Below are 27,809 nucleotides of genomic sequence, written 5' to 3'. Positions count from 1 at the left end.
GCCAGTTTTACGACGACAGTGCTTTCACCTGCTGCTGTCTTCCAACTCAAGGGCAGTAGAACAGTGCACCTCTGCTGCTGGAGTGAGGAAAGCCAAGGGGTTTATGTTGATCTTAGCAATGGACAGAAGGTGAAATTCACGTTGACTATCTGTTACAGCTTTTAAACCTAAAGGTAGTTACTGTATCCTTCTCATTGTCGTAGAGTCAGAGCTTTACAGCACAGAAAGTGGCCATTCAGCCCATCATATATGTACTGGCCATCAAGCACCTATCTATTTTAATCCCATTTTCCAGCACTTGGTCCGTAGCCTTGTAGGCTAAGGCGTTTCAAGTGCTCAACTAAATGCTTGAGTGTTGAGAGGATTCCTGCTTGTCCCACCCTTGCTGGCAGTGAGTTCCAGCCTTTGGGTGAAAAGGCCTTGCCTCAAATTTCCTCTGAATCTCCCTCACCTGACTTTGGTTATTGACCTTCTGCCATGGGGAATAATTTCTTCCTATGTACCCTATCTATGTCCCTTACAATTCTGTACATCTGAATCAGGCCCCTTGTCTCAGCCTTGCCTGCTCTAAGCAAAACAACTCCAGCCTAACCAGCTTCACATAGCTGGAATGTTCCAGCCTAGGCAACATCCAGCTGAATTTTATTTCCTTGCACACTCTAACTTAAAGCCAGTTATATTAACTGTCACTGCTTAAACACAGACCATCAGGGTAGGTGTAGGCTGTGAAGGAAATGTGGAAATGTAAGACTGCAAAAACTTAATTTTCATTAGAATTTGCAACATGTTGTGTTGCAAAGAAATTGGCATATTTAATTCAGGTCCTTGAAGGCTGCTTCCTGTCACCCGTGTTCCAGCATCTGTACTACAGTGTCAGGCCTGGCCTGGCACAGAAGCAAACTACTGTGAATGCTGAAAATCTGAAATCTAGAGGAAACTGCTGGAAGTGCCCAGCAGGTCAGGCAACATCTGTGAAGAGAGAAAAAGAGTTAACATTTCAGGTCGTGTTGCTAAAATATTCAACAGCAGTAGAAACTGGTCAGATGTGCATTTGCCGAGGCGGGGGCTGTTGACTCCAGGAGGAGCGGGGAATGAATTCCAGTTGTGTAATTGGATTGTACCAGAGAATCAGTAGGAAATCAGATGAGCTTTCTTCAAGAATATCGCAAGGAAAGTTGACTGGTGACGTACTTGCACCCTCTTGTGGTTGGCTCAAATATGACATTGATTCAACACGAGGCAGGACTTGAATAGCAGGGTAAACAAAATGAGTTACAAAAAGAGGGTTGGAGAAAGAATGAATCTTTTTTTTTAGAAACAGCAAATTTGTAATTTTTTTTTGGAGATGACATAGGTAAAATTACATAATACCATCCCCTGGACCTACTGTGGACCCAATTTTAATTATCAGCTTAATGGTTCCTGGAGTTAATCTACTCCTGAAATGGGGGTTCTACCCAAAGTATGTATTTTTTTTGTCCTTTTTCAGACACTTGTGGTTCTGATCTATGTTTTCAACTGTTTGGTTTGATTTTTCAGTACTTAGCCTCTTGCATTTTTAATTATAACTCACTTGACTGCAACAGTGCACATGGTGTTAATGCATTTACAAATCCATTTCCCAAATGCAACTCTTCAGGCACAGGAGGGTGGGGAGAAATGGAAACACAAATATTAGCAGTGTAAAACCTGCAAATGACTAAGCAAGAATTGTGGAAGCCACTTTGCAGGCAACAAACAACATGAATCAATATATTTTGCGTTAACCATTGGATCCATTGCGAGTCTGTCGTGCAAGTGTTTTTGATGTCAGTCGGTCCAAAATTTTATTCCTGCCTGAAACATAACTTGAGAACTAATTATGCAGCAGATGAGCTTGCCAAATGCTCCAATTTTTAAAAATAACAAATGTAATTTTTTCCATTGGTACCCTGAACTTAAATGGCTAGAGGACATGTTTAAATTATGGCAGTTTTTCCTGTGGTGGTTTATTTTATCCATTGTGCTGCTTTTCTGGTTCTCCTGTGGTTTCTGAGTTTGGATAATTTAAGCCTGGAAACACTTTTCATCTATCAGCACTGCTTGAATAGAGCTTGATTACTTCCTGACGCCGAATAAACAAATAGTCAATCCACATTTCCTCCACTAATTTCCTTCACCCACCCCCTCAGCTCAAAACAGGATTACGGGATTACTCACTGTCCTTGCATCCTGTTAAGAGATGTATTAATTTGTGCAAATGCATGGTCTATTGTTAACCTTTTTGTAGCACTTTGAAAAGCTCTATCATATGACAGGAAAGTCAAAATATCAATGAAACAATTGCACCGCCTTAACCAGTAGGAAACTCATGAGGAAACAATTGGTGCACATTAGTGGAGTTCAATTATGTAACCAGTTTAAGAATAAACTGATTTCAAATTGGAATTTCTTTGCAAATAAACTGCAATCATATCAAATTTCTGAATCAAATTGGGACTAAAATTGTTAAATAACTTGCGTTCAGTTTGGAAGATTTTTGAAAAAGCAGAGACCTGAGGCTAATGTTCTTTGGACATGATTAACAGCACTGTAGGAATGTACAAAGCAGTTTGAAGGCTGGTCTTTTACTCTGGGATTGGAGCTTGAACCTGAGCCTGATTTAATATTGACTTTTTCTGTGTAATAGTCACATCCCAGTTCTTTGCAGGAACAGGTTGACAGCGCAGAATCACATGCAATTTCACCCTAATGGTTCTGTAAAGATCATGAGGATGGGAGGTTGAAATGGTCCTGTGCAGACAGCAGAGGCTTGGGGAGAAGCAATAGCTTTCACTCTTGCGTATGTGTAAAAATTCTTATGCACCCTTTTCTGGACAATAAAGGAATGGTGTTTTCAACTGTGAAGATTTCTGTCGGAATAAGTGCAAGTTCAGCATTCAGTTGTACTGTGTTAAAATGAATGTCTCAGTTTGCTCTGTTTCCTCACCACTGTCTCTACACCATTTACCTTTTCAGTCTGCAGTGGATTGGTGGCCTAAGATCGATGCAGTTTACTGTTACTCAGGAGAACTCAGAGGCATGTTAGCGGAAACTCTGAATCGGGTGATGCAGAGCTGCAGCACACACGCTCAACTCCGTATGACATCGGTATGCCTGTTCAGCAGTTTCATGTTGTGTCATTTGAATGTTTCCATCATGCCATTCCTGCAGTTTTTCCATAACTGTTTGTCTGGGAAATATAGTTTCTAGCACAATTATTTTTATTTTGAACCATGCATTCTTAAATACAAATATATTTATTAATTTGCAACAGGTAGAAAAAAAAGAATCCAAATAATAGATTTGGGGGATTTCAGTCATCACTGGGATTTCCACTTTTACCATGGAGAGCATTTTATTTGTTGAGTAATTGTTTTGACTGCTAAAATTAGAGTTACTGGTTTGATAAGTAATGAAATTTTACGTATAGTGAATATAGATATAGAATACAGATATTTGTGGCTGTTTTCCGAGTTCTTTGGTTTGGAAAGGGGCAATACCCGAGGCTGGAATATTCTTAGCTCGGGCTCCACAGGGTACTTTTCAATAGGGGTAGACAAATACTTGCCCTGTAGTGGCACAGATGGTATTTATTCAGTTGGTCTCTTTGTTCTTTTTAGTATGGAAGCTTGTGAATAAATAAACTAGAAATCAAGTTTGGAAAAAAGTTTAAGACAAGTGAACAAACTTGTCAAGCTGTAATTTCATATTTTTTATGCACTGCTTTCTTATGAAGAGCCAAGAGTGAAGCATTTTGTGACAATTTGGCTAGAGCGGTGAATATTCAATAACCTCTAACAAAATAAGTTGGAAGCCCAAGATGTTTTAATGGAAATAGCTGAGATCCGAGTTTCATTATGTACAGAAGGACAATATTTCTAGAAACCTGCCATAATCCATAAAGTGCACAATGCTGAAAGAGCATTAGCCTTGCATACAAATGGGGTAATTCCTCCCCAGAGCTGTATCTGAGAAGGCAGGCACCCTAATCCCAAACATCCTCTAAAGTGATTCTAAACCAAGCTGTTGTGCAAGCAAATGGCAACAAGTCCATGAGCATTTCCCTGCACTCAGTTGTACAGTGTGTCGATAGAATTGTATTGCTTCTCATTGCTGATGGCCTTAACCAGCTGGGAAGCTATAAAATACATTTTATCTGTTGACCTCTTGAGCTGAGAAGCAAAACATTTCTATTAGGCTGGCGGCACCAACAAAATGGAAACCAGATATTTAATTTTCTGAGGTCTGTCCTGTTTTCAGTGCAGTTATTTTATTTATCCCATCTCTAATATCCATTGGTCCCTGTCCACCTAATTCTTTAACTGGAAGAATAGTTCAAAAAGAAACAATTGGGCAGCCAACTTTTAGCTTTCTCCTGTATCCACTATAGTACAGACTTTTGATATTTAAATCTTTTTCACACTGGATACTTGCTGTGTATGTGTTTGTTTTATACTGTAGTCTATTTTGCACATTGGTGTTGAATTGACACTACACAACTGGACGGACCAGGTAAATTTTTGTACTTGTCTATCGCTGGTATTTTAGATTTCCAATGGCCTAAAAGTGCTGAATTCTGCTGTAGGGGATGATGCTTTGTAGATTACGTAGAGATAAGGTGATTCATTTCCTATAAGTAGGTGTTAAGGAATATCGCAGGTTGGGAACCCAGAGCTAAATTTGCGTTCTGAGCTTTTAGTTTGCTGCTTTATTGAAAATTATTAACTTGGGCCCTAATATTGCTTTATTGCTGTAGATCACGTCAAATGGATGAAGTATTGCAGTTGCATAGCTTTTCCTAAGAAACTAAAAGAAGTGGAGTATGTTGGTGAATTGGAGCATATTGATCAAAACTACTGATTAGCTTATTGGGAGTTTTGGGGGTGGGTTGGGGGAGGGGGTGGAGAAAGTATTGCAGTTGTAAAACATGTTGCAAAACCTTCCATTTCATAACTCATTTGTTAATGTTATATTTAGTGTCACCTGTTCGGATAGGTAGCAGCTCTTTAACATGGCTACTCTGACATTGATTGGTGGTGCTTTGTCTTCTGCTTTATTTTCTGTGCTTATTGGCTGCTGTCGCTCACATGATCAGATGCCAACCAGTCACTGTTTTGCATGGCAGTGGGCTTCTGTTGCTGTAAGTATGATTCATAGTAACTATCACAGAAAAGCAATTAGATCGCTGCCTTTTCTGTGCTTAGTTACATTAGTAAACACGACATAATCCATCTAGGTCTGAATATGTAGCATGCATCCACCTTCTCGAATAAAATCCTTAACTGTTGAAAAAGATCTGATTAAATTAAAACAGCTCCTTTTCTGCCATGCATTTACTAATGTTTCACACTTTGTTCATTGTTTTATAATTGTTTTTGAATTAGTGGCTTTGATAAGCTTAAATATATGTACTCACAGGTTAGTGGTCTCGTAACATATGGATCAGATATTCAGTACATTCAAAGCAAGAGCAATATTTTAAGGTGTTTGATTAACTGATTTGTAAGAAATGGGTCAACTTGCTGATCTTCATGATTGTCCACCTTTGTTTTATAAATTTATTTCAGAGTCTTACGTTCAAGGAAAAAATGACAAGCCTTAAATTCAAAGAAAAACCAACAGACTCAGAAACCCGAAGTTATAAATTTTTATTGCTGGCCATTGTGAAATTAATTCATGGAGACCCAAAGCTCATGTTGCATGTAAGTATTGGTCCGGGATGTGGGGCTCCCGGTTTGGAAGAACATTTGCGTTGCAAGCCCAATGCAGTTCTGTTTTGTGACCAACAGATTTAAGACTTCAAACAAAAAGTGCCAAGGTTAATGATTCGTTTGATAGTATTTTTATTCAAAGAACAAAGAAAAGGACAGCTCAGTAACAGGCCCTTTAGCCCTCCAAGCCCATGCCAGTCGTAATGCCCTGACTAAACAAAAAAACCCACCTTTCCTTAGTCCATATTCCTAGAAGCAAGAAAGATATTTTGATTTATTATTGTCACATGTTTTAGCATACAGTGAAAAGCATTGTTTCTTGTGCATGATACAGGCAAAGCATACTGTTCATACAGAAGAAAGCGTGAAAGTGCAGAATGTAGTGTTACAGTCATAGCTAGGTGTAGAGAAACATCAACTTAATGCAAGTTAGGTTCATTTAAAAGTCTGATGGCAGCAGGGAGGAAGTAGTTCTTGAGTTGGTTGGTACGTGACCTCAGACTTTTGTATCTTTTTCCCCAACGGAAGAGGATGGAAGAGAGAATGCGTGGGGTCCTTAATTATGCTGGCTGCTTTGCCAAGGCAGCAGGAAGAGTAGACAGAGTCAGTGGATGCTCATAAGTGATGGTGATGTAGCTCTTGAGTCCGGCTTTGAATTCTTTGAGATAATGTTACCTTCCAAGTGGCCAGTAGCGCACTCTGAAAGTTTTAAATTGCCAGATTCCCAATCAGTGTGTGCTGAGCAGACTTGGGTAGTAACAAGTGATATCAGTGGAGGTGCTACAGAATACGCACGATTGTCAACAAAGCTCACTTTAGGTGTATGTTGAATTGCTGCCTTCTGTCAAGTGAAGGCATCTGAGATTTTGATCCATTCTGGTATGAGGATGACAATGATGTAGAAACACCAGGGCAGTGATCTCACGTTTAGATACAAGTTGTGCTTTCTGTGTAGATTAATAGAAACTGGGGTGGCACAGTGGTTAGCGTTGCTGTCTCACAGCGCCAGGGACTCAGGTTCGATTCGCAGTTTAGGTCACTGTGTGGAGTCTGCATGTTCTCCCTGTGTCAGCGTGGGTTTCCTCCAGGTGCTCCGGTTTCCTCCCACAGTCCGAAAGACATGTTGGTTAGGTGCTAAATTCTCCCTCGATGTACCCCAACAGGCACAGAAGTGTGGAGACTAGGGGATTCTCACAGTAACTTCATTGCAGTGTTAATGTAAGCCTTCTTGTGACACTAATAAATAAACTTTAAATTTTAAAGCTGTGACCAGGAACAAGCTCCTCCAGTTAATCAGTAAGGGCTTTACTGTACTGCTCTTTTATTGGGATTACTGATATTTGAATATGTTGAGACTTGGTGAGATTCAATTTTATTCACTGTACATCCAGAATAAAAGACATCACAATTAAAGTACTTCATGTCACTAACCACTGAGTCCAGTATAACTCTGCCTGTGAAACTTACTTTGACATTCTTTCTTGCATCATAAACTTGTGATTTAAGATGCTGAACCTGTAGGGCACAAAACAACACACAACACTAGTTCACATTCCCTAGATTTCATCTTTAACAACTCTTTATTGTGGCAATGATTTTTCTGCAAAAATATTAATTAAGGCTGAAGATGATACCTTTTTCTGAACAGAAATATTTCATATTATAACTTTAAACTGTTCTTTTTTGGTACATAACCTGAATGGATACTATATCAGGACCATTATCCTGTTTTAGAAAGGAAATTTTCAATTCCCAAAATGCAGAAGGTTGGAATCCACACAATCTTTCAACTGGGCTCATTTTTAACTTTCTGCTTTTTAAAATATTATCTTTCTTTCTCTTGTTACACAGAATCCAGGGAAACTGGGACATGAAATTCAGAGTAGCACTGCTGAGTTGATAACTGGTCTCGTTCAGCTGGTTCCACAGATGAGCATGCCTGAGATAGCACAGGAAGCCATGGAGGTAAGGACATTGGAAAGGTGTGCACATGGGTGGCATCTGTTTACACTTGTATTCTTTCCCTCAGCGCTGCTAAATTATGGGCTTATTGCTGTTCTCACTTCTGGCGAGCACCAAGAATGTTGTTCTTCCTTCATAGGTGCCAATTGATGCACTCTGCACTTGCATCATCTTATATCTTCCTTGGTGTGTTATATGCATTTTTAACAGTTGTTTTAAGGAACAGAAACCTACTTAGATTGACTACATAAAACATATCTCAGTACTTAGCTGAGATTAACCAAACTGATACAGTTAGCGGGTGAATGGTTTTGGTGCTGGGTGAAGATATCTGCGCATGATTTGCTGGGAGACTCTGAAAGATCTGATCTGACGTTCTTTGCGGTGTTGGGCCAAGCCTGCACTTATGTTAAAACTTTTCCTGCCATTCTTATTTTTAGGCCTTGTTAGTTCTTCACCAACCAGAAAATATAGAGTTGTGGAACCCAGATGCACCAATAGAAACCTTCTGGGATATAAGGTGAGTTTTGAGGGGGGGTGGTCTTTGGTAGAAAATGTTAATCATGTTTAACTGCGCTCTTCCTTTACCCATATGGCTATTGCATGTATAATGTAGTTTTTTAGGACAAATGTTACCTCTGGCAATGACAGAGGCTCTTTGGCCCATTGTGTCTGCACCGGCCATCAAGCAGCTATCTTTGTGAGGTGTCTTGTAGTTTGATATGCATGCGCAATGATGGGCACTGGTGTTATTTTTACAATATGTACCTCCAATGGAAAATCACGATATAGAAACACAATTGGAAAACTGCATTAACAGAAGATCGATGCCTATTACCAGCTTGCTCTGGGCTTCTTCTCACAACGTGTTGATGATGATAGTCATTCAGCTCAGATTCCATTGAATTTTCAGTTATAAATTCCAAAGATGTGCAGGTTGGCCATGCTAAAATTGCCCCTTAGTGTCAGGATGACTAGCAGGGTAAATGCATGTAGTTATGGGGATCAGGCCTTGGTGGGTTTGTGGTCAAATGGCCTCCTTCTGCACTGTAGGGATTCTATGATTCTAAACAAATGGTTTAGCTTTCTCTGCTGGCTAATTAAGTAACCTATTTAAGAAGAACAAAAATGTTTAGTCTTCCAACAGCAGGCGAGTTTTATTTTTGTAATGAAATGGAAATTAGATGGGATGTTGCACAATGATCGCTTTTGCACGTTTAGTCTATTCATATCACCTTAATTCAACTATTGGCCAAATATTTAGCACAAAGTTGTCATTTTGCTGTGTTTGTGCAACTTTGATTGTTGGATAATTTGGATTTAACACCACTCTATTTCAAATTATCTGGAGGAGGTTATAGATGCCTGTAGGTACGTGTCATTATCTGTTCACAGTTTTTGAATAATCTGCCCCCCTGTCCCCGGTATGGGAATGGGAAACTTAAAAAGGGAAACAGCTTGAGAGGTTGAAGAGAAAACCTGAATGTAACCAAATCCTATGATTTCAAAATGCTTCTGATTACTTGTGAAATATCTGAATTTTAGTTATATTAGAGGAAAGGTGATTGGAAGAAGTACTTTGTGTGTTCTTTCTCCAGTCCATTTTGGGCGTTTGAACCTCCTGGTTGCTGTAGGATAATCATAGAATCCCCACAGTGGAGAAGGAGGCCATTCAGCCCATCGAGTAAAGGAGACATGAGTTCTGCTTCTTCGTAAAATACCTTCATTTGTTTGATCCAACTCCCACACACAATTCTCCACCACCCCCAGTGCCTCCAGTGGTCCCTTTATAAATTTATTGAATAATTGACATCAAATTAGGACTTGATGTCTGTTAACCCATTCCTGACATGAGAATCCTTGTTAAAATCTCTGAACTGTTCATATTTCAAACTGGTTTGTGTAGCTTTCTGGACAAAGCGGTATATGCAAAAAATCCAAAAGTTGCCTGTACTCAGAGTCCCATCAGTTAGCATCTCTGCAGAATCCAGTGATGATTGACATCTTGTTCAGTCCTGGGTAGATGACCTGAAAGTGGAAAGCTGTTTACTGTCTCAACATGCTCACATTAAAGAACAGAAAGTTAAGGATGGTGTTCACCTTACTTTGCTGGAACTTGTTCGTTAACAGCGACGAAATGCATCTGCCTGTTTTGAGGCCTAAAGTGAGAAATCATTGTGGAGTTGGAATCACTGGTTTAAAAATTTGCTTTCTCACAAAGCTGGGGATTGACAAATAAGTAAACTATAATATGGGCTTAGGATAGGACATTGGAGTCATTGCCGCTGTCAGTTTGAAAATTGGCAAGGGATTATAAGTTCCTACCATGGGTCTTCATGTTACAGAGTAGTCGACAATTCATACACACAGCTTTGGGTACCTGGGGGAAGATGTTCCATGAGGCAGTGGGATCTGGATTTGCTTCCTATTCTGTTCTACTCCGCCACTGCTCTGCTTCATCATTAAGCCATTGTGACTCAGTGTGCAGCATGTTGGGCAGGGCGTTGTAATTCTGAGTGATTAGTAGCAAGCTCCTCCCGGTCATTGTCAACATTGCCATGCTTCAAGGAGAGCTTCAGAGTGTCTTTGAGACATTTTCTTTGCCTTCCCCTGGAATGTTGGCCATTTGAGAGTTGAGAAAACAGGACCTGATGGGGGTAAATGTTTTCTGCCACCCAGATACAGTGTTCAATCCACCTGAAGTTGCTAATAGAGTTGGCTTCAAGAAGGACACCAGCATTTGTTTGGAAGTTTCCCTGTACAGGTGTCCAATAATTTTCACACATCTATTGCATATGTACAAACTCTTGATAGGCACTACCAGGTTCACAGCCCAGGCCATGTCACCAGTTCCCCATTGTCACAAGCCTTAGCTTGTGGTGGATGCCTGCGCATGACGTTGTATAATACGGGAACCTTGGTGTCATCATTGTCCACACTGACTTGACTGGTTTGCGGTCAGATTTCAGTGACCTGTCAAATCACAGTGACCAGACCACCCCCCCAGCCACCCTCTCCCTTCGCAGCAATGTGGTGTACAATGTTCCTTGCCTGATGTGCCATTAGGATTTTTTTGGACTGTTTTTTGCCTGACACCTTCCTCACCTTGCTGCTCCAATCAGCCGTACCAGGAGCAAGGAGGCCCTAACTGCCTCACTCAAGGGATTGTCAGAGCACACAAGCTCTTCACCACATGATGTGCGGGTTAAGTTGATTGGCCATGATAAATTGCCCCCTAATGTCAGGGGATTAGGTGGGTAAATATGTCGTATGCAGGGATTGTAGACGGTGCGGACTCGATGGGCCAAATGGCTGCCTCTGCACTGTAGATTCGATCTGATTCAATAATAATGTGGAGAAGGGAGTTAGGTTACTTAATATGAAGTGACGTCTTCAAATTTTAACACTCTGCCTCATTTAGCAAGTGGGATATGGTAAATCTCTGCTTAGAGCCCATTCTAGTGTCCCAATTCTTTACATTTGGAATATTGTTATAAGCCATTTATGGCATGTCTTGCAAGGTATAGAAATTGTCCCTGTTGCTGACTTTTTCTCTGACTTTTTCTCAGACTTAGAAAGCACTGACTTCAGCACAGCTAAAGAGAATGAGCAGTGTTTCTCATGCAGGTTCCAGGTTTAGGTAGGCTTAGACCTTACGAAGCAGTGGTAGCAACACGATTCAATTCCAGACTTTTGCCTCAGGATTGAACAATGAGCGATGAGATAATGTAATTTGAGAATGGCATGCTTGCTGTATCCTGTGTGTTCTCACATGGCAATGAACAGTCAAGTAGTCAAATTGTAATGTAAACCAACCCCAGTGCAGTCCATAAATTTGTTAATCTTCTCACACAGCTGTCATTTTCCCATCCACAACCACCAAGAATCTAGCTGAAAATTTATCTTTTTTTCGAATAATTTTTCATTTGTGTTGACAGCTCTCAGGTTCTATTTTTCATCTGCAAGAAACTGATCGCTCATCAGATGCTGAACAGCACAGAGATTCTCAAGTGGATGCGGGAGATTCTAATCTGTCGGAATAAGTTTCTACTGAAGAATAAGGTAGAAGCAGAGTTCACCCTGTGGAACTTCTTAAAGATTAAACACATGTTATTTAAAAAAAAAATTGCTTTCTGATTTTCCAAATATTACTGGAATGGCTTCAAAATATTATGTGAAATATGCTTTGGAATGGTATGAGTAGTGGAAAGATGGTTATGTTACATGAATCTTCATTCCTAGCATATAAAACTAATATCAGCACATCTTTCCTTTGCTGGAGGAACAGGATGTCATTAGCCATACATTTTTGCCTAGCTTTAGTGTATTATTTCACGCTGTTAATGTGGTGTTTCAGGGTATGATTTATTCTTGCCCATCCTTCACCCCTAATTTTTCTCCTCTTCCTCTTTCGCCCTTCTCCCAATCCACTCCAAAACAAGTTCTTCATTCCGCATGATGAATATTGTTAACAAGGGTAGTGAGGTGGCTACAATTACAACATTTAAAAGGCATTTGGACAGGTAAATGGATAGGAAAGCTTTGGAGGGCTATGGGACTAGTTCAGTTTAGGAAACCTGGTCGGCATGGACAAGTTGGGGCGAATGGCCCGTTTCCATATATCTCTGACTTGAACCAGGTCCCAATGTCTCTTTATAGTTCTTTGGTTCTAAGTAGTCCCTTAAGCCTACCCATTTGACCAACCATTTAGTCATCATTCCTAACTTCCCAGTGAAGGTTGGCTATGCGTTATGTGGAATTTGTATCTATTAAAGCTGCTCTTCAATGAAATAATATTGTTCAAAGTAGAAAGGTGGAGGTTACTTTTTCCAGGGTAAAGACTTCAATTGAATTTTTGGGAACAGGATAAATAGAGAAAGGAGTTTAAGTGGATGACTATTTCATTTTGACATACTTAAATAACATTGAGCACAAAGATCTAGTATTGTAGCAATGCAGAAAGATTTTTTATGGTCCTGTACAGTCCTGTGATTCTCAATTATGTTATTATGTTGTGAAAAGGTTTTAAGGAGAGAGTTTTATGTCCTTTTCTGTAATTTTAACTTGTGTCAAAGTTGAAAAAGAAAACTCTTGTGGTACTTACTGAGTAGAAATTTAGATAAGCAGTTTGTCCCCATTTTGCATTTTCTCGATGCATTTTCTGATCATTGATTTCTTTGTAATGCATTGACTGTTGTATCAATAGAGATAAAAACCAAGATGTTTGAAGTGTCCAAATATGATTTTATTTTCAGTACTTAGGAATTTTTACACTAGTTTCATATATGGTTTGATTACTTGTTTCAAATGCCTACATCTGGGGGGTTTTTGTGAGGTGTGTCCAGGGTGGGTTTTTTAAACAATATGCGCATGATCCAACGATTGGCTTGAATTGGGGAATGAGTCTGGCCAGGTGATCAGAGTTTCAACGGGGGAGCATTTTGGGAATTGTGACCATAATTCTGTAAGTTTTCGGATACTTATGGATGAAAACGAGTGGTCCTTGAGTGAAGTTGTTAAATTGGGTGAAGGCCAAGTATAACCGGATTAGGCAAGAATTGGAGAATGTGGAGTGAGAGCGGCTGTTTGAGGGCACATCCACACCTGAGATGTAGAATTCTTTTAAAGACCAGTTGATTAGAGTGCAGGACAGGTATGTTCCTGTGAAAATGAAGGACATAAGTGGCAAGATTCAAGAACCTTGATGACAGGGCAAATTGGCAGCTTAGTCAAGAGGAGAAAAAGAAGCATGCTAGGTAACAAAGAACAGACAAAGCCTTTGAAGAATATGGAGAAAGTAGGAAGGAGTTCAAATGGGGAGTTAGGAGGGCTAGAAGGAGCCATGAAATGTCCTTGGCCGGCAGGGTTAAGGAGAATCCCAAGGCATTTTATGCATGTATTAGGAGCAAGAAGGTAGCTGGGAAAAGAGTAGGCCCACTGAAGGATAAAGAATAGAGGTAATATGTGGAGCCAGAGGAAATGGGTGAGATCTTGAATGATTATTTTATGTCTGTATTCATCAAAGAGAGGAACAGGATGTTGAGGTTAAGGAAAGATGTGTGAATACCCTCAGGCAGCTCAATATAATGAAGGAGGATATGCTGGATGCCTTAAAATGCATTAAGGTAGACAAGTCCCCATGGCCGGATGGGGTCTATCCCAGGACACTTAGGAGGCAAAGGAGGAATTAGCTGGGGCCTAAACAGATATCTTTGCATTGTCTTTGGCCACAGACGAGATTCCAGGAGACTGGAGATCGGCCAATGTTGTTCCTTTGTTTAAGAAGGGAAATGGAGATAATGCAGGTAATTACAGGCTGATGAGCCTAATGTCAGTGATGGAGAAGCTGTTGAAGATTCTGAGAGACAGAATTTATTCACATTTGGAAGTGAATGGACAGGCAGCATGGTTTTGTGAAGGGAAGGTCATGTCTCACCAAGTTGATTTTTTTTTTGAGGTGGTGACCAGAATGATTGATTGAGGGAAAGACAGTGAATGTTGTCTACATGGACTTTGGTAAAGCAGTTGACAAGGTCCCTCTTCCAAAATGCATCATCTCACATTTGTTTGAATTAAACTCCATCTGCTATTTCTCTGTCCAAGCCTGCAATCAGTCTGTATCTGTGGTAGGCTGGAACGAAAGGTTTCATGGGATTCATAGTGTGCTGGCTAGATGGGCATAGGACTGGCTTGGTCGTGGAGAGTCGGGGTGGAAGGGTGCTTTTTAGAATGGAGGTCAGTGATGAATGGTGTTCCACGGATTCAGTGCTGGGACCTTTGTTGTTTGTAATAAATATAAATGATCTGGAGGAAAATGGAAGTGGTCTGATTAAGTTTGCGGATGACAAAAATTGGCTGAGAAGCAGATGTGACAATAGAACATAGAACATTGCAGCGCAGTACAGGCCCTTCGGCCCTCAATGTTGCGCCGACCAGTGGAACCAATCTAATGACCCTCTAACCTAAACTATTCCAATGCTATCCATATGCCTATCCACTGACCATTTGAACGCCCTTAAAGTTGGTGAGTCCACAACTGCTGCAGACAGGGCATTCCACGCCATTACTACCCTCTGAGTAAAGAACCTACCTCTGACATCCGTCCTATAATTACCACCCTTTAATTTAAAGCTATGTCCCCTCATGTGAGCCATCACCATCCGAGGGAAAAGGCTCTCACTGTCCACCCTATCCAATCCTTTGATCATCTTGTATGCCTCAATTAGGTCACCTCGTAATCTTCTTCTCTGTAATGAAAATAACCTCAAGTTCCTCATAAGACCTTCCCACCATACCAGGCAACATCCTGGTAAACCTCCTCTGCACCCTTTCCGATGCCTCTTTCTTATAATGTGGTGACCAGAATTGTATGCAATACTCCAAGTGCGGCCACACCAGAGTTTTGTACAGTTGTAACATGACCTCACAGCTCCAAAATTCAATCCCTCTACCAATAAAAGCTAACACACCGTACGCCTTCTTAACAACCACATCAACCTGGGTGCCAACTTTCAGGGAGCTATGCACATGTACCCCGAGATCTCTCTGCTCATCAACACTACTAAGAGTCCTTCCATTAGCCCTATATTTTGTACTCCTGTTACTCTTACCAAAGTGAATCACCTCACACTTTTCCGTATTAAACTCCATTTGCCACCTCTCGGCCCAGCTCTGCAGCTTACCTATGTCCCTCTGCAAACTGTAACATCCATCCTCACTGTCTACAACTCCTCCAACTTTGGTGTCGTCAGCAAATTTACTAATCCATCCTTCTACACCCTCATCTAGATCATTTATAAAAATGACAAACAGCAGTGGCCCCATACCGCTTGTAACTGAACTCCAGGTTGAATATTTCCCATCAACCACCACCCTCTGTCTTCTATCAGCTAGCCAATTCCTGATCCAAACTGCAAAATTACCCTCAATCACATGTATCTGCATTTTCTGCAGTAGCCTACCATGGGGAACCTTATCAAACGCTTTGCTAAAATCCATATACGCCACGTCAATTGCCTTACCCTTATCCACCTCTTTGGTCACCTTTTCAAAAAACTCAATAAGGTTTGTGAGGCATGACCTACCCTTCACAAAACCGTGTTGACTATCCCTAATCAATTTATTTCTCTTGAGGATTGTCAAAGAATACAGGATATAGATAGATTGCAGATCTGGACAGAAAAATAGCAGATGGATAAAAACAAACTACTGTGGATACTGGAATCTGAAACCAAAATGGAAAATGCTGGAAAATCTCAGCAGGCCTGGCAGCATCTGAAAGCAGAAAAGAGCTGACATTTCGCGTCCAGGTGACCGTTTGTCAAATCCTTTGTCAGATTTGGCAAAGGGTCATCTAGTCTCAACGTCAGCTCTTTTCTCTGCTTTCAGGTGCTGCCAGACCTGAGATTTTCCACTGTTTTCTGTTTTGGTTTCAAGCAGCAGATGGAGTTTAATCCATTCAAATGTGAGGGGATGCATTTTGGAGGTTCAAATTTGAGTTTGAATCATGCAGTGAATGGTATAACCCTTAGGAGCATTGACGTATGGAGGGATCCGGGCATATAGGTCCAGGGATCCCTGAAAGTGGCAACACAGATGGATAAAGTGGTCAAGAAGGCCTGCAGCATGGTTGCCTTTATTGGCCGGGGCATCGAGTATAAAAGTTGGCAAGTTATTTTTATAAAACTTTAGTTGGGCTGCGTTTGGAATATTCCATGCAGTTCTGGTTGCTATTCTCCCAGAAAGATGTGGATGCTTTGGAGAAGATGCAAAGAATGTTTACCAAGATGTTGCCTTTTCTGGAGGCTTTTAGATATGAGGAGAGGTTGGATAAACTCAGAGGTTGATGGGTGAGCTGACATAAGTCTACAAAATTATGAGTCTTAGATAGAGTGGATAATTACAGACCTTTTCCCAGGGTGGAAGGGTCAACTAGAGGAGGGCACAAGTTTAAGGTGAGAGGTGGAAGGTTTACAGGGGATGTGAAGGGGAATTTGTTCTCACATAGGGCGGTGAGTCCCAGGAACCCACTGCCAGTGAAGGTGGTGGAAGCAAGCATGTTAGCAACTTTCAAGGAGTATCTTGATAGACATGAATGGGAGGCCAACAGAGGAATAGAAACCAATATCGGTGCAAGCTTGGTGGGCCGAAGGGCCTGTTCTAGTGCTGTGTCGTTCTTTGTTCTAATGGATTTGCATCATTTGTGGCTGAGTACTGCAGTTTTTTTTATTCGTTTATGGGAAATGGACATTGATGGCTAGACCAGCATTTATTGCCCATCTTGAACTAACTTCCAATTCAGAGGGCAATTTAGTGTCAACCACATTGCTGTGGTAAGGATGGCAGATTTCTTTCCCATTAGTGAACTGGGTACGTTTGTATTTATGACAATCTAAAATGGTTTCTTTAGACGTTTAATTTCAGATTTTTATTGAACAAAAATTTCACCATCTAGTGGGATTTGAACCCAAGTCCCCGGTTCTTACCCTGGGACTCTGGATGAATAGTCTAATGACAATACCACCGTGCCACCGCATGCCTGTGGTGTTGCTGCAAGTTATCCTAACTTCAGTTTTTCTTTTTTTCTCTAAACTTCTTCAGTAACCATGTATTCCACTGAAGACAGTGCCATCCCAATAAACAGACATCTGTGGGGGCATCGTCAATCCTATTAAATGGTTAAACAGCGGAAGCTAATACTCTTGAGTAATTTGTCAAAGGGGAATTTTTCCTTCCTTCTCCCGTCACAGATAACTCTCCCATCCTCCATTCCAATTTCCCTGCATACATTGATAAGGTTCCTGATATTGTTTGATTGGAAATTCACTCTCGTTGGATCCTTATTTAATCTAACGTACAACGTACCGTTGGGTGACGAATTTAAAGACATTTCATCTGCAAATGTTTGTGAAAATTATTGTTAAAAGATTGAAATATAAAACTGTTACGAAATTAAGTTGTCGCTTAATGTTCCTGTATCCTGGCAGAGCGGTGGTTTATTTTCTATTAAAATTCCGAGGATGTAGTAGTTAATTAATTAACTCCATAATGCAAACAACTTGTGGAAATGCCCCTGATTGTTCGTGTGACGTGACTCTTTTTAGCAGGATAGACTGAATGACAAACTAATTAACATTCACACATCGAACCATTTAATAACATATGATATATATTATGCTTTTTCTTTTCCACGTCTTACTGTTTTATGAAGTCCTTCAGTTTTGTGTATCTCAATGGATAACACATTTTGGCATTCCACATAGGTGAAGTGAAATATGTTTTGTACTGTTGTGATGCTGGTTCTGATTTTTCACTATTATCATATGAATAATAAATGCACTTGCACCAAGTTTTATCTTGCCACGTATTGTGGATGCAGAGGGGGATTTGGTATGTGCATGATGAGCATTTATGTGATAGCACTGTACAAGTTTACTAGTAGGATGTTTTTACAAATTCTGAATTGGGGCAGTTGGCACTATGATTTACAGAATAGCATTTATAAATGATCCAAAAGAACCAAAACACTGCACTCAGTTTGAGAATAGAATCCTTAGGTACTTCTGACTCCACTGCAAAATCTGTGCATCGTGTTTAGGTTGAAGTGTACGGTATATGGAGAAGGTATTTTGAATAGCTTGGGCAGCATGGCGGCACTGTGGTTAGCACTGTTGTCTTTCAGCGCCAGGGACCCAGCTTTAATTCCTGGCTTGGGCCACTGTCTGTGTGGAGTTTGCATGTTTTCCCCGTGTCTATGTGGATTTCCTCTGGGTGCTCCAGTTTTCTCCCACAGTCCAAAGACGTGCAGGTTAGATACGTTGACCTGAACAGGCGCCAGAGTGTGGTGACTAAGGGAATTCCACAGTAACTTCATTGCAGTGTGAATGTAAGCTTTGCTTGTGATACTAATAAATAAACTTTAAAACAAGGTTATGTCCTCTGCAGTTTGAGGAGGCTAAGGATACACTTGTGTACCTCTGTTTGTGCCATAATCTGCCTTGTATAGGATGCAAACTGATGTACCGTGATTTAATTGGAATGTGAACAATATTATGGTATTTTGTATTAGATGCCTTGAAAGTCTTCAAAGAAAATGTTGGCATTTTAAAATAAAAATGCTTACAACCCTCCTGTTGGTCCGACAGCTGATGTGAGTGAATTGAATTTCTGAATGCAGGAGAATGCCACACTTGGCAGCGGGATCCCCATCTGTCGTCAAGCACAGACAAAGCTGGAAGTGGCGCTTTACATGTTCCTGTGGAGTCCAGACATCGAAGCTGTCCTTGTGTCCATGTCATGTTTTCGGCACCTCTGTGAGGAAGCTGATATTAGGTGTGGGGTCGATGACGTGCCTGTCCAGAGCATCCTGCCAAATTATAATACGTTCATGGAGTTTGCGTCAGTTAGCAACATGATGTCAACAGGTAATTGCTCCTGTATCTTGTGTTGGTCAATAAACCTCAATTTACAGCTCAACTTGCTCTCACTTTCCAGACCACATTATGTAAAATTTAGTGAGAACTTTTTTACTTTCAGTGGCCTAGTCTTGGATTTTCTGATATTTCATGAAGTGCTAAAAGGATTAGTATTGTTTCAAAAAAAAAGCTTTTAAAATACCATTTTGGGCTGAGAGGCAAGAATGGCAATTTTTGACCAATGCTTAACTTGAATAGCTCAGAATGGAAGCAGCTTGCTTTACTTTAGGATAATTTAAGATTTACCATTCAGCTTATTGGCTTTTCCCTTGTCCCAAGTGTTGACTAAGTTTTGATGTAGTCAAGCTTGGAGGGATGTGTACTATTTTTTGGCAAGCTGTATTTTGCATTGTATTCCATGCAGTCAGAATTAAGACAACACTTGTATAGAATCATTTGGATATTGTGACATGCTTCTACACTGTCCAATAATCCTTCACGGCCAGGATGGCACAGTGGTTAGCACTGCTGCCTCATAGCACATAAAGGGTCCAGGGTTTGATTCCTGACTTAGGTCACTGTCTGTGCGGAGTTTGCACGTTCTCATTGTGTCTGTGTGGGTTTCCTCTGGTTTCCTCCTACAGTTCAAAAAATATGCTGGTTAGGTGCATTGGCCATGCTAAATTCTTCCTCAGTGTACCTGAACAGGTGCTGGAGCGTGTCAACTAGGGGATTTTCATGGTAACTTCACTGCAGTGTTAATGTAAGCCTACTTGTGACAATAATAAAACAAACTAAACTAAAAATATGTAGTTACACATAGAAATATAATACTCAAATTTCAGAAGGAAAGGACCAACCATGTTTAAGGAACACTAGACACGAACAATGTAATAGATCTAACTTATTTAGATTTTCAAAAGGCCTGTAAGGCCCTGAACGGTAGACTCATGACAAAAGTCAGAACTTGTCGAGTTGGGAGCAAGTATCCACGTGGTTCGAAAATTGGTTAGTGAATGGAAAATGGGGAGCGAAGATTACAAGTGGATACCCAATTTGGCAGAAAGTGGTGTTCCGCAAATATCAATGCTGGGATTACTGTTATTCACAAATTACGTTAAAAATTTGGACTTTGGAATTGGAACTGCAAGTTCAAAATTAGTGACAACCAATTGAGAGGTATAGTAAACACTGAGGAAGACTATGCACTATATAAGACCATGTTAATAAACTTGGAGAGAGATGGTATACTTTGCTAGAACAAATAGATTCACGTACTACTGCTGTGACCTAATCTGCAATAGAGGATGATGGAGGAGCAACTGGATCTAGGGATGCAGATTAACAAATCGGTAAAAGGATCAACACAGCGCCAAAAAGCATTTTATTAAGAAAAGCAAAGTAAGCACAGGATTCACATCTAGAGGAACAGATTTGGACAGAGAGGTCACGTTGAACTTGTGTCGAGTGTTGCTTAGACTACAGTTGATGAGCTTCTTTGTATTCTGGAAAGGATACAGAGGCATTGGAAAATCTGCAATAAAAAAAGATTAGCAATGATGACACTAGAACTGAGAGGACATAACAGCAGGAAAGGCTGAGTAGCTTGCGGCTGTTGCTTGTGGAGATGAGATGGCTGAATGGCAACCTGACACCAACCCTTTCAGATTTTGAAAGAACCACAGAATCCTGACAGTGCAGAAAGAGGCCATTTGGCCCATTGAGTCTGCACCGACTGTCGGAAAGAGCATCCCACCCAGACCCTCCCATCCGCTCTTTTCCTGTAACTCTACACGTTCACCATGGCTAATCCAAGTATCCTGAATTATTTTGGAAAAGTTTGGTAGAATGGATAGAGATGAGAGATTTCCAAATATGAGGGAAACTAAAGCCAGGGGTCATAAAGGTCAGCTAATTACTGATAGATCAAATTGAGGCAAAACTTAGACTGGTTAGAATGTGAAGCTTGCAATGGGGGGTAGTTTGAGCAAATAACATAGTTACATTATAAGCAGACTAGATAAACATGAGGGAGAATGGAACAGGATTTTCTGATGCGGTTAGATGAAGATCAGGTGAGAGAAGAGTCAAATGATGTGTTTTTTTTGTGCTGTGGACTTTATTATAATAAACTTAAAAGAATGCACAAAAAACAAAATACTGTGCTAGAAATCTGAAATAAAAACAAAATGTCATAAATTTATTTTTACTTTGATTAAATTTTCTCAATTTCTGAAATTATTTTCTCTTATCTGACACTTGGTTGCTTTAGAAAAGCATCGGCTACTGTGCATCTTTTAAATGCTTTTTCCAATGAAAGTGGTCTGTAAATGAAAACCTAAATAAAAATGCTCATCACAGCCCTGTCAGGGTCGGCATGGTGGCACAGTGGTTAGCACTGCTGCCTCACAGTGCCAGGGACCCGGGTTCGATTCCCGGCTTGGGTCAATGTGTGGACTTTGCACGTTCTTCCCACATCTGCATGGGTTTCCTCCCACAGTCCAAAGACGTGCTGGTTAGGTGAATTGGCCGTGCTAAATTCTCCCTTAGTGTAACTGAACAGGCACTGGAATATGGCAACTAGGGGATTTTCATAGTACTTTCATTGCACGCAGTAAGCCTGTTTGTGACTAGTGAATAAACTTTAACTTTTACTTGCAATTTGTAGCTATTCAAATAACAAGAATCAGCTTCATGAATCCTCATTAAATCAGATCCAACTTGTGCTCGTGATTAACATTCTTCCCTGTTGAGTGTTTACTTGATTCATTATTGATTTTAAACTATAGGTCGGACAGCTCTTCAGAAACGGGTAATGGCGTTACTGCGGAGGATCGAGCATCCAACAGCAGGGAACACTGAGGTAAATTTTCAGTTGTTTTCCATGATGTTGTAGTGACAAGATGTCAGTTTCTGTTGTGCATATTTCAGCACAAGTGCCCATTTTGCCTTGTGCAGTGTTTAAGGTGGTGTGAATGCATTTTTGTCCTAAAACTTGGGTCCGTTTTCAAGAAATAGATTCACATAGATAATACTTGAACTGAGAGAACGTACCAGCAGGAAAGGCCAAACAGCGTAGGGCTCTGACCTGATACTGGCCTTGAAGATTGGTTAGAGTGTAAAACTTGCTGCTACAAGGAACATTTAGAATAGGAATAGGGGGTGGCATGGTGGCACAGTTCATGGACCTGGGTTTGATTCCCAGCTTGAGTCACTATCCGTGTGGAGTTTGCACGTTCTCCCCTTATCTGCGTGAGTTTCCTCCCATAGTCTGAAAGACGTGCTGATTAGGTGCATTGGCTGTGCTAAATTCTCCCTCTGTGTACCTGAACAGGCGCTGGAGTGTGGAGACTAGGGGATTTTCACGGCAACTTTTTTGCAATGTTAATGTAAGTCCACTTGCAACACACAAATTTATTTTAAATAAATAACATTGGTTAGATAAACATGAGGGAGAAAGGAACTTCCTGGTGGAACATGTTCATACTGAATCACTCAGTGGAAGCTGAGGTACTTGGTATATTGTTGTGATTAGAGATGAATGGAAACTGTGCCGTGGTGAGCCGTGTTGGAGCTGTTTTGCCCTTGGAATAAATTCTGGGTTTATACCTGCAAGCTGTTGCTCAGCTGAGTTCTAAATCTCAATAGTAGCTTCATGGGGGCTTGGCATTTTGCAACAAAGAGGAGGGAGAAGTGTGTGGAATTGTAGAGCCAGTTATCATCCAGTCATTCCCCTCTCCTTCTCATAATGGTTCCAGTGGTACTAATGGCAATCTTGAAGTCGAGAAAAAAAGCTTGAGACCTTTTCAAAGTAGTAATTATAATTTTAATGTAATGGAATGGAGGTGTACATTTCAAAACCTAACTTCTGAAATGTTTAGAAGAGTTAACATAAGTAATTATTCGTAGGCTAGAGATTTAGATTTGGAAATACTGTGTAGTGTAGCCATTGCCCTAAGTTGTGACAGGTTAGCTTTAGTGAAAATATACACCTTTCTCCGAATTACTTATACTCTCAGGTTGTATGCATTTTTTTACTTGGATTTTAACAACACACCTGGCTTCCATGCTAACATCGTGGTTATGTTCTTTCCAGAAGGGTAGGGGGTTTTAGTTAAGTTGGGCAGCATGGTCAGTGCAGGTTTTGGAGGGTCGAAGGGGCTGTTCCTGTGTTGTAATTTTCTTTGTTCTTTGTTCGCGTTTTGTAAGAAGTTGCCTTCTTACAAATTTTAAATAAAATTTGTTTACCAATTTTATTTAATTTGTAAATAAAACTTTAAAAGCAGCTCTTTTGTAAGCAAGCGCATCTGTGGGAGCCAAATTTGGATTTTGACAATTGGGTCATATGTTTCACATTTACACCAGTTCATTCTCCTTATGTAGACTTGTTGCTGTTTGCTTTTTAGGCCTGGGAAGACACATATACGAAGTGGGAACATGCTACCAAGTTAATTCTCAATTATCCTAAAACTAAGATTGAGGACGGACAAGTAAGTCTAAGTTTGGAGCACAAGCAGAAAAATGCTGGAAAATCTCAACAGGTCTGACAGCATCTATGGAGAGAGAATAGAGTAAACATTTCGAGTCTAGATGACTCTTCGTCAGAGAGGAGAGGAAAGACAGGAGATTTATACTAGCAGTAACTTTGATTCATACTAACAGTACTGTATACTAACAGAATCCTTATTTCAGGTTCCAGTGCCGCAGTATTTTGCATTTAAACAAGTTTGGAGTGTTGTACAAGTGGATATTTATTGGAACCAGAAATGATTTGCCATCAATCTCGGTCATAGCAGGTGTAGGGATGTTTGGCATGGAAACATGTTTGGGCAGTATGAGATACTCTTATTCTGGTGAAGTTTAAACCATGGTGGCACATGGAAAAGGGAACCATGGATACTTGAATATTATCAGAAAACGCTGGAAATAATCAGCCTGTCTGACTATATCCACGGAGAGGAAATGTATTCCCGTTTTTCAAATGACCTGCTTGACCACCTGAGTATTTTCAGCATTTTCTGCTTGTATTTCAGATTTCTCATCTGCAGCAATTTACATATTTAATGGAGATGCTAGTGCCAAAAGCCAAAGCAAGTTCCCTCCTTGGTAGAGATTTCCTCCCCAAGTCAATAAGAAAATGCACCAGAACTGAAAATAGCTGTTGTTTCTGGATACTCTAAATGTGTGACCCTAACTGGAGGACACGTTTTTAATGTACACATAAGCGTGATGTTGGTCTGTTGCTTATGCTTAAATATTCTACTTGCAAGGCCACATTTTTGTTGAAGAAATAATAAGTAATTCACCAGTTTTGAGAACTTGTCAAAAAGGTTCATCAATTCTTCCTCCACAAATAACCTGCAGTGCCTCAATCATATGTTACAAAAAGAATGGCAATGGCATTAATCTTTACAGAATACTATGAAGGCTGGAAATCTGAAATAAAATCAAAGTATTGGAAAATCTCAGCAGGTCTGGCAGCATCTGTGGGGAGAGGAACAGTTAGTGTTTGGACTCTATATGCCTCTTTAGAAGAGCTGAAACTTGAACGCTTCCTCCACAGATGAATAGATCATAGAACCACATGATCGAGTTAGTGCAGAGGAGGACATATGGGCCATCAAGTCAGCACCGACTCTGCACGGAAGTGTCCCTGTAACTCTGTGCACTTGCCAATCCACCTAACCCTCACATCTTTGGCTGTGGGAGGAAACTGGAACACCCAAAGGAAACCCACACAGACATGGGGAGAATGTGCAAACTCCACACAGTCACTGAAGACTAGAAACAAAACTGGGTCCCTGGTGCTCTGAGGCAGCAGTGCTAACCATTGTGTCGTCCACGATCTGCTGAGTTTTCCAACATTTTCTGTTTTCATTAATCTTTATATTGCAATAAAGATTAATATCCTATCCCCCACTTTCAGCAATGACTTTTGGCCTTAAAATTTTACTCTTGATCCTTTTTTACTGATCATCCTTTTGCTGCGGCACAGTGGTTCGCACTGCTGTCTCACAGCGCCAGGGACTCGAGTTCAATTGCAGCCTCGGGTAACTGTGCAGAGTTTGTATGTTCTCCCCGTGTCTGCATGGGTTTCCTCATGATTTCAGTGTTAACTTAAGCCTACTTGTGACTAATCAATAAACTTTAAACTTTTTTTGATTAACATTAAGCAGTAAAGGTATTAACAAACCAACTGGTGAAGGCTTTCACTCAATAACAAACATAATGAAAACTTCATTGAAGCCTACTGAGCACACATTCTAAATAACTGGTGTCAATGAGGGCACCTGCCTATCATGAGTTGTACATGGCTAACGATGGCCAAAGCACCAGTTCATTTTTAGTGGGTGCTTATCCAGTTATAAACTTCATCATGCACATATGGTAGAATATGTATTATTGATAGCTTTCTGCACCTGAGAGAGAGTTCAAGCCAGGACCCCAACATCCTTTCATAGTTTTGCACAATTAGTGTCTCATTGTTCTGCCATTTTTGCATTCAAATTGTATTTTGCAGTTTCAAACACAACTGCAACTGTTTTTCACTTTTAATGTGCTTGATCTGCTCTTTTGGAAATTCTTCTCTACACAATCCATTGTTTGAATGTTTAATATCATATAGAAACTTAATTACTTTTGTCAAGAGAATTAATGTGAATCTGGAAATAGAGTGAAAAGCTGAGGCTCCAGCATTGATTCCTGAACGCCACTTGCCAGTACCCTACAATCTGAGAATGGCACTTCCATCTCAATGTCTGCACCTCAACCAATTTACCATCCATTCCATTAAGTTGCCTCCAATTCTGCTGTCTACTTTTTTAGTGCGACTTGGATAACTTATTATGTTTTGGTGAAGACTTTATGAAGTATTGGTTTTGTTGTACATATAAAATTGTTTGCCTTTTGAATAATTCATTTATTATAATATGTACTGATGAATGCTTCCATGTTTAGGTGACAGAAAGCCTTCATAAGACGATTGTTAAGCGTCGGATGTCACACGTAAGTGGGGGTGGCTCGATAGACCTGTCGGACACCGATTCTCTACAGGAGTGGATTAACATGACAGGCTTCTTGTGTGCAATAGGAGGTGTCTGTCTCCAGCATCGCATTAACCCAGGCTCAGTTACATACAGCCCTCCCATGGGACCAATTACTGAAAGGAAGGGTTCCATGATATCTATGGTCTCAACTGAAGGAAATGCAGAGACTCCAGTCAGCAAATTTTTGGAACGGCTGCTCACACTGATGGTGTGCAATCATGAGAAAGTAGGGCTTCAGATTAGGACTAACATTAAAGACTTGGTTGGACTGGAACTGAGCCCTGTACTTTACCCAATGCTCTTCAACAAGTTGAAAAATTGCATCAGCAGGTTTTTTGACTTGCAAGGCCAGGTGAGCATCCCAAATAAATGAATTTGCTGGTCCTTTTTACTTAATAACAATTGAAGTAAAATGTGTACAAAGCTGTTTCTGCTATGTTGCTCAAACTTGCAATCTTGCGACGTATTGCATGTAAATTCAGTTCTTGACATAATTGTACTAATGAAAGTATCTTATGACAGTATCTGATTACATTGCCTTCCAGCAGAGCAGTTTCAATATGTATTGATACGTCTACCTTGTATTTTATGCTGACTATTTTCTGTATTTGACCATAGTGTTTTTCAGTAACATTTTGGGTTATAACACCAAGGGAACTGCAGTCGCTTTTGGCTGAAGCATCCCAAATACATTGTCTTTCAAACAAAGCAGTGCTCCCTAAAGTGTAACTGTATTTTTGTTCAGGTTTTATTGAATGATACAAACACACCATTTGTGGAACAAACTATAGCAATTATGAAAAACCTACTCGATAATCACACGGATGGCAGTTCGGAGCACCTGGGACAGGCCAGCATTGAGACCATGATGCTAAATTTAGTTAGGTATGAGATTCCCTTTCTTTCTTACCCCTTGTTCTTTAGTGCGCATGCACAGGTGCCTCCCTCCCCTCTCCACAAGAGAGATCCTCTTTGCAGAGGCACCGTGGTTGCTGGTTTTCTTCGACCGTTTTGTTCAAATAACCATTATGCATCTATCATGTTGGGCAATTGAGGTGGAATGGTATCACAAAGTCCAATCCTGGCTGCTCATTTTTTACAATGGCAAATGGAATCAGAAATCTTTGTCTTTCTTCTACCTTTGCTTCTCATTTCCCTTCACCTGGAGCAGTGAGGCCAATTGGATTGTCTCAAAGGTGAAGACAGCCAACTGGAAGAGTGACATCTTCAGTGGTTTGAGATGGGATTGGGCCAAGTTAGACTGCAAACAAAGATTGCTCAGAAAAATAGTTAATGAGCAATGGGATATAAATGTTCTTTCCCTGAAGAGACAATGGTGCAATCCCCAAAATTAGAGTTCCCTGGATGGCAAATGAAATGGAGATTAAAAGAAAACAAAAAACCTCTGACAACTATCAAATATGGAATATCATTGAAAGCCAGGCTGAATGCAGAGTGCAAAGAGGATATGAAAAAGAATAGTGGGCAGCATAAAATAGAATCCATTTCAAAAAACATATAGAACATTGAAGAATAGTGAAAGGAATGGTGTGGCTGATTAGGGACAAGAAAGGAAGTCATCTTTTGGAGGAAGAGGGCAAGATTGAGGTGCAGAATAAGTACTTTGCATCATTCTTTACAAGTTGAAGTGAAGC

General features: G+C 40.4%; 1 protein-coding gene across 16 annotated transcripts in view; it reads left to right on the top strand.

Annotated features, from left to right (window-relative positions):
- The window catches only part of LOC145357267 (neurofibromin), a 324,662-nt gene that overhangs the window by 73,028 nt on the left and 223,825 nt on the right, over positions 1-27,809 (top strand). For 9 of the 16 annotated variants that reach the window (XR_013889280.1, XM_080210460.1, XM_080210457.1 and 6 more), the window contains 12 exons: positions 2,998-3,129; positions 4,483-4,533; positions 5,117-5,161; positions 5,589-5,723; positions 7,584-7,697; positions 8,135-8,214; positions 11,633-11,756; positions 18,871-19,117; positions 21,898-21,971; positions 23,515-23,598; positions 26,066-26,506; positions 26,900-27,039. Coding sequence is in view for 15 of the 16 variants with exons in the window: in XM_080210460.1 (XP_080066586.1) it covers positions 2,998-3,129; positions 4,483-4,533; positions 5,117-5,161; positions 5,589-5,723; positions 7,584-7,697; positions 8,135-8,214; positions 11,633-11,756; positions 18,871-19,117; positions 21,898-21,971; positions 23,515-23,598; positions 26,066-26,506; positions 26,900-27,039 (1,667 nt within the window). In the remaining variant the exon portion in view is untranslated. The remainder of the gene's footprint in view (positions 1-2,997; positions 3,130-4,482; positions 4,534-5,116; positions 5,162-5,588; positions 5,724-7,583; positions 7,698-8,134; positions 8,215-11,632; positions 11,757-18,870; positions 19,118-21,897; positions 21,972-23,514; positions 23,599-26,065; positions 26,507-26,899; positions 27,040-27,809) is intronic. The other 7 variants (XM_080210466.1, XM_080210464.1, XM_080210465.1 and 4 more) reach the window with 3 other exon arrangements.

Source organism: Carcharhinus amblyrhynchos, chromosome 23 (assembly GCF_965287045.1).
Source record: "Carcharhinus amblyrhynchos chromosome 23, sCarAmb.v2.hapA, whole genome shotgun sequence".
Lineage (NCBI taxonomy): Eukaryota > Metazoa > Chordata > Chondrichthyes > Carcharhiniformes > Carcharhinidae > Carcharhinus > Carcharhinus amblyrhynchos.
This window is presented reverse-complemented; position numbering and strand designations above follow the sequence as displayed.